The sequence below is a fragment of the Anoplophora glabripennis genome, unplaced genomic scaffold (assembly GCF_000390285.2).
Source record: "Anoplophora glabripennis isolate ALB-LARVAE unplaced genomic scaffold, Agla_2.0 scaffold329, whole genome shotgun sequence".
Taxonomy (NCBI): domain Eukaryota; kingdom Metazoa; phylum Arthropoda; class Insecta; order Coleoptera; family Cerambycidae; genus Anoplophora; species Anoplophora glabripennis.
In genome coordinates this window covers 265,302-273,305 of record NW_019416941.1, presented here as the reverse complement: position 1 = coordinate 273,305, position 8,004 = coordinate 265,302, and the positions used below count along the sequence as shown (strand labels likewise).

Sequence of the window (8,004 nt, the reverse complement as noted above, 5' to 3'; positions counted from 1 at the left end):
CACTAAATTAGATAAACAGAAATGATACTTTGATATCAGGATGTTACACTACTGCGAAGTTTGCTTAGATGATTCATACTGGATGCTTGAAAAATAAAAAGGGATCTCGTAATGTTAGAAAATCTTTAAGTAACTTAATAATCATTATTTTATAATGCAAAGCCATGGTCGGCTGTGGTCATTTATTTAAAACATATCTATTTTTGTAGTACCGGTATATAATTTTGAATTATGTTTGACCTTTCTTATACATTGTACAATGTCTTATAAGAATAAATCATTTTTGAATTTTAAATTCAAAATTTTGAATTTTGAATAATGTACTACACATAACAATAGGTTATTTGACAATATACTTTGAACAATTTTGTTTAATTATTATTTATATTTCTTTTATTTAACTGAAAAAAATTGCAAAATAAAACCAATTGCAGTTATTTTAGAGTTAAAATATTAGTATTACTCATATAAGACTTCGAAAAACTGTAGTAATGCCAAAAACTTACAAACTCTGTTCATTCTTTTAAAATACATATGTTTTAAATACCTGTAAACTTTTTGTTAACTAATTATTTGAGTTATTGATCCTACAAAAATTGGTATATTTTGTTCAGACAATCCTATCAGTCCAATTGTTTTCCGTCAAAAAACCCTGAATTTCTGAATTTTCGCATAAAAAAATGTTCAGTCAAATAATATGAATGGACCATGCCTCCCGTATGATGTTCTCCACAAGATCTATCAAAAGTTCGTTAAAATAAAAGAATAAATGAAAACTTTACCGATATAGGTAATGGCTTGAACCATTTCTGAAACAAACGCCACGCCATTAAAAAAAACTGAGATACTGATTAAAAATAAAAAATTGTATGTTTTGATAAATGAAACTTGAATAAATGATATAATTAGTTACCGGTAAAAATTCAGCAAATAGTAGGTACATAGTCTGTCACCTATTGACGGAGACATTTTGACACAGTGTGATTAATAGATTTTTAATAAATCTGAGTAGATATACAGCAAATTCGTATAGTTTTCTTTCACTGTATTCCAAAATCATTTTTAAATTGTCATTTTCTTAAATTTCAATCCAACTGTTTACTATTAATTAACTATTAAAAAACTGTTCACACTATTCGTTTAAGAAAACACAATATTTACGTTTTTTTATTCCCAATACCATTTTGAATACTATGGAACTATCAAAAGTAAAAATATACATCAGTAGCGCATAATTTTTTTATTGGGAGCTCTATCTCTTCACTGTTTATCGCCCCACAAAAAAAAAATCGAGAAAATTACCCCTGGAGTCTGACTATGTCTATTATATGTTTTCGGGGTCGCTGAATCCAAATTCGGGGTCCATTTAACCCCATCACGTCAGGATTTTTCATAACTTCAAAAAATAGATCCAAAAACGCAATAAATGCTCTATCCATTGACCACTCATTCTCAATAACCCCATAACCCCTTAAACCCCATAACCTCAAAGTACCATAACCCCAAAATCACAGAACCCGGTAAAAAAGAGACTTATGCACGTTGAAGCCCTGAAAAACAATATGTTCTTGAATCTTAAACCTATACCAACGAATATACATCGGCCGTTACGTGAGAGCGATAAAGCAAGTCATAGAAATCCGTGCGATAGACAAGGATGGTTACATTGAAGACGTTTCATAATCTGAATAGTCACTTCCACTTCTAACACGAAGCGGGCGGTGAGTATTCAGATTATGAAACGTCTTCACTATAGCCATCCTTGTCTATCGCACGGATTTCTTTACTTTACTTTGTCGCTTTCATGTAAAGGCAGATGGACCATGTGGATTTTCCAGAACTGTAGACCTCTTGTAGAAGAACGCTCAGGGGTGGAAATCGGGGACGAAATCTTGGGGGACGTGTACAGTACGTCATAGGTGTCACCTATGTTTCCAAACTTGGGCGTTCTTTTGTAAGAAGTCTATATTCGTTGGTATAGGTTTAAGACTCAAGAATCATGCATGGCCCGAATATATTGTGTTTCAGGACTTCAACACGCTTAAGTCTCTTTCTTACCGGATTCTGGGATTTTGAAGTTATAGCATTTTAAGGTTATGTGGTTTAAGGGATTACGAGGTTAAGGGGTTATGGTTATTGAGATTGAGTGGTCAATGGGTAGATGATTTATTGCGTTTGTGGTCCTATTTTTTTATGGTTATGAAAAATCCTGACGTGGAATTTGGATTCAGCGACCCCGTATACATATGATAGACGTACTCAGACTCCAGGGGTAATTTTTTCGATTTTTTTTTGTGGGGCTGTGTTATAATTTTATGTTGGAATTTTCTACACCATGTAAAATAAAAGTAGATATAAGTATATTTATTTTGTGAAATTATTAGATTCCTTCTTTAGATTCATTTAACTGTCATGAGATTTTTTAATTTAAAAAAAACTAATAACTAGTCTCGTTTTTGGAATAAATTGAAGACACTTTTTTTCTTAGAAATGCCCTTGTTATTTCTTATGAGTTTATCTAATTTTCAAAATACGCGATGACGCAGAAATTCTGGGATTATTAATGACAGTACCCTTCAGTATCTTTGCCACCAGTTGACATATTTGTATTTTCAAAATTCACTTAATTAATTTAATTAAGTGAATTTTTGCCTTTAATTACATAATTTGTTAGGCAAGTTTCATCTATTTACATCAAACGTTTTTGATGTTTAAATGTGATATTTATTTATTTCAACACCCTGTATCCTGAAAACAGATGATTTGACCCTTGGATCATTAAAACTTGTAGGTTTAAAATGATTCAAGGGGCAATATCCTGAAGTTATGATAGGAACCTAGAAAACCTTTTACATAAGGTTATTTTTTCACATAGCAAGAAAAATACTTGCTATAATACTATAATTGTATTCAAATTTAATGTTGTTTTTCCATTCATTACAAAAAATTCATTTTAATTGTTTGCATTATCAAAAAAATGATCATTATTGAGAAAACATATACCATTGAGGAATAGGAATAGTGTGTCAATTATTAAAATGCATTATTCTCTCGCTCACAGAGTTATCTATCTTCTGAAAATAATCAGGGCTTTATTAGAATATTAATTTGGAATTTACATATAGTTCCACAATGCAGTTGTAAAGGTTAATAAAACGTGTATATATACTTACTTATTTCTAGTTATATCCACAATTTCACAGTGTGTACGTTGTTTACACATAATATTAGCCAAAGAGAAGCAAATAAATAAAATAAAGATGTATCGAATTTTGGTAAGTTTCTTTAAAATTATTTTTCCAAGTGATCAATATTAGTTTATACTTTAACGTATCATAACATGATTATTCTTTCAAAATTTAAAGTAAAGTTTCTTCTATTTTGTAAAACAATTACGAACTTTCATTTAATAATACGACCGTTTCGTAGATTTTTGATTTTCCAAATAATCTCATGTTTATAGGTACCAGATGTTTCGTTAATATTCAGCATTTTATTATTAGTTATATAAAAATTTTTCAAATAAATGTAGTATTTGTTGGGAATGAAGTATGGTATTTTATTTTCCTAAAACTTCAGGTACATCTGAAGGACAACTCTGTTTTTCTAAATTTGTTTCTGTACAATAAAATATTGATATACTAAATTAGGCCTTTAACATTCTTAATTTTGATAATCAACTGAATTGTAAAAATAAAACCGATTGCCAATACATTATGGACATTAACATTCTTAATATATAATTTTTTTCCAATCTCTTATACTGAAATATACAACAAATCAGAGTTGCTTTCAAATTGGGAATATGGGATTAAATTTTAATTATGAGCAACATTTCTTAATGAAATTCTTTGATGCATTTTACTTATAATAAAAATATTTTTTTTTGTTCATTTCCAATATCTACTTATTTTTGTTTAATAAAATTAAGGTACAGATTATTTTTAATTTATCAGGTTCTTCAATTGTAAAACTTTGATTCAAAAATTTTCTGTCAGTAACAAAGAGTAAGATAGTGTTTAATATTGGAAAACTATTTATTTGTTTCTTAATCAGTATAGCGTATTATTCATTTCTAAGGATATAATCAACTACTATATTTCTAATAATTTCTTAATAGGGGACACTCGTGTATATGTTGGCTATTTTAAAACCACAATTGTTAATATTTATTCACAAGCAGCATTTGTTAAAATTATTAGTATTAGTATATGTATCTGCGTTAAATTAAACAGATATTTGTTTTTAAAATCCGAATAGACATCTAAAATTTAATCATTACTAGGTATATCTTATTAGACGAATTTTGTGAGAAACATTTTTTTAATGGTGTCCTATTATAAGGCTATATTCCATAGTACTTCTGCTTATAATGTAAGGATTCAAAAATTTTTTAAATTTCTTAATTTGTAATGTAACAAAATACGTAAAAGAAACACTACGAGACTAACTGTTGTAATATTTATATGAAAAAAACTGTATTACCTTTTATTTTAAAACAAAATCATTTTATTTTGGCAAGTAGAATAACATAAAACAATAGTACCTACTCAATGATCATAATGAGTTTGTATAACTTCTGATATAGATTAAAATACAGTTATTATTAACAAGCATCAAAAAAGGTATTACATGAAAAGACACTGTATTTTGTTATTACGGTTCAATATTAATAATGTCTTTAATTGCAGTTTATATATTTTTCCTCCTCAAGCATATTAATGTCGATCACTTCAGGCCATACTTACCCAATATTATCACCTACCAAACTAATACAGAACTATGAAGAAAAATACTTAAATCCGTTAGATTCTTTTACCGAATTAGAAAAAGGAGAGGCGCTGAATTGTGAAACAACTAAGGAAATAGATAGTTCCAACATAGAAATAAACAAACACGAAAGGAACAGTGAAACAAATAAAAAGTGCGGAGTATTTGAACCTAAAGAACAGGAATCTAGGAAATATGAGCATGATGAAGAAGAAAAACGGAAAAAGGAGGATGGTGATAAATTGAAAAAAAGAAATGGTAATGATGAAGATAGGAACAAAAAAAAGGAAGAAGAAAGTGATGAAAGTAATGATGAAAAAGGAGAAGAGTGGGAAAAAGAAAACGGTCAAGATGAAGAAGGGAGCGAAGAAAAGAAAGAAGATGATGATGAAAAAGAAGAAGAACGAAAAAAAGAAAAGACTAGTGATGAAAAAAGGAGCGGAGAAAAGGAAGAAGAAAGTGATGAAAGTGATGATGAAAAAGAAAAAGAACGGGAAAAAGAAAGTGGTCATGATGATGTAGGAGGCGAAGAAAAGAAAGAAGAAAATTATGATGGAAAAAAAGAAGAATTGGGCGAAAGGAAGGAAAATGAAAGGGGAGGAATAGAAACGGAAAGTAAAACAGAAAACGGAAAGAGAAAAGAAAATGAAGAAAAAAAGAGTAAAGAAGAAAAAAGACATGATGAAAAGTATATAGAGAATGATGTTAACAGAACCGAAAACAAAGTAGTAGCGAATGAAAAAGAAAATAAAGAAAGCTCTGGAATAAAAGGAGAAGAAAAGGTGGAAGATGAAAAAAAGGGAAATGAAACACAAAATATTAATCAGATGAAAAAGAATGACACAATTATCATTAAAGTTCTTGGCGGTATCAATGTACCAGATAATAAAAGTATAACTTTTTAATTTTCTGTGAGCAAAAAGTAATTTTGATTTTGTATTAGAATACACCTATGTGTCCAGTTTAGTATTAGATTAAAGATAATTAGATATGCAATAGCAAGTACTCTATTTTAAGATTTGTGCTTTAGTCTTAGAATATCTATTTATATTTACGTAGTAATGGGAAATTAAATATAACATACATGTATTTTTTTTATTTTTATTGATACATTACCTAACAACAAATTCAATTCCAGAATAATGTAATTACATATAGCCACTTTGTTTTTTTACGATAATTTTTCATGATAACTATGTTACTTTTTAACAAATTTTAATGAAGCAAAAATTAGTTTTTGTGAAATTCAAACATCAATATAACTTATCTTTTACGTACCACATTAGAGGTCGTTAATAATAACTCAAACAGTTTTTTGCATTTTTGAATGGTACGATGTTCTTTGGAATGTCACTTTACTTGTTGCCTATGGCCGAAATACTTAACTTTCTCAGAAAAGTTCCATTTAATTTTATTTTGCATTTGGGATATTCTTGCCATATTGGTACCTAGATATAAATTAGTATTAGTAGATCAAACCCGTAAAAAATAAGAACAACAATAACATTTTAACAAAATAGTAAAGTTTAAGTAAACAAACACTACTGCCCATAACTGACAACTGAGTATACCTAATAGAAAATTAAAATTTGTTTTTCTGAGAAATCACTATTATTTTAGCGATGTACAATAAGCATTCCCATTTTACATTAAAGAAAATGACTTTAAAAATTGTACCAAAATTTCTACCAACAAAAAAAGATATAGCAAAAAGCATTTGCGGCTGGTAAAAATGAAAATAGTCATATCTTGTTATTGAGACATGGAACCCATACCATTTTTTAGAGGCTGTTTTCTATGCTCACTTAGAGTACATTCATGATGAAAAAATTCGAACGAAATTTGCAATATAAAAAATTAAAATAAGGGTTGTCGATCTTGATGAGGTCTGAACAAGGGTTATATACACTAGATTCTACGACAAAATTTATGAGGAAATGTCATCTACAATGTTGCTCATAAACGTTTAGTTTTCGAGATACGTGGTGTTGAAGTTGAAACAATAAATAACATTTTCTTTAATATCTTTCGAATACTTCGAGCTAATTTCGTGAAATTTTGTATCCGCAGTTTTTTTTGGATAAGAAATTCGAATTTATTGACTATTTCGTTATATCCTCTAGAGTTCTAGAGGGCGCCTCAAGTGACCATTAGGATGCATTTAAACTGTCAAAACTTTTTGTACCACGGTGTATTTCACTTTGGGCTGGAATGATCTTTTCTCCCAACTTTTCTGCTTAAAAAAGGTATACCTTACTAATATCTCTAAAGCCAACCGTTCAACAAAAAGGCATTTAAATTTTTAAAACTTATTTTCAACTCCACTCGACATTGAAAAACATATCTTTTAAGACAGGTCAATAATAATTAGTTATTTTTCAGATTTTTAGATCAAATAGATTGGTTACATTGTTTAGATTGTGTTAGATTGATTAGATTGTTTTTAGAAAGTATGTTTTTACTCTGTCAATTCTGTTTGCAGTAAAATTGTTAAATAAACGAAAGTCAAAATTGTAATTGCACTGTTTCCTTTAAAGCCATATTTCTTGCTAATAAACGATTGCTCCTAGTTTCATTTATTAGTGTTGAAAATAATTTTTAAACGAATTTTTTTATGCATTTTCAAATTCAAATGGCTTTCTGTTGAAAACGGTTGGATTTAGAGATATTAGCAAGATACCTATTTTAAGCAGAAAAGTCGGGGGAAAAGATTTCTCCAGCCCAAAGTGAAATACACGGTGGCACAAAAACGTTTTGGCCGTTTAAATGCGTCCTAATGGTCGCTAGTGGCGCACTCTAAAAGATACACTATAATAAAAAGAATGGTAAATTCCTCAAACTTTCCATGGTAACCTGTTGCTATGGAATGTTCAAGTTAAATTCATGTAACATTTGTGTATTATTAAATAAAACCTTTAAAATTTGATTGATTATACGTGAATTTTACTTCCATGGTAACATTCCATGTTACCATGGAAAGTTCGAGAAATTTTACCATACTTTTTATTATAGTGTACAACGAAATCGTCAATAAATTCGAATTTCTTATCCCAAAAAATGAACCCGGATACGGAAGATATTAAAGAAAATGTATTTTTTTTAATGCCAAGTGTTTCGAAAAAGTTTTTATGAGCAATATTATATATGACTTTTCTCCATTAATTTTCATCGTAGTAAAGCTTGATCCATTCTTGAACGGACACTCTGTATATTCATGTGAAATATTTAATGGTA

General features: G+C 28.9%; 1 protein-coding gene across 1 annotated transcript; it reads left to right on the top strand.

The window, feature by feature from the left end:
- The first annotated feature begins 3,203 nt into the window (after window positions 1–3,203).
- On the top strand, window positions 3,204–5,675 carry LOC108907769 (cilia- and flagella-associated protein 251-like). The gene is made up of 2 exons (XM_023455731.1): window positions 3,204–3,275; window positions 4,692–5,675. Exons 1-2 carry the CDS (start codon window positions 3,261–3,263, stop codon window positions 5,673–5,675), a joined length of 999 nt encoding a protein of 332 aa, XP_023311499.1. The 5' UTR covers window positions 3,204–3,260.
- Window positions 5,676–8,004: the final 2,329 nt, after the last annotated feature.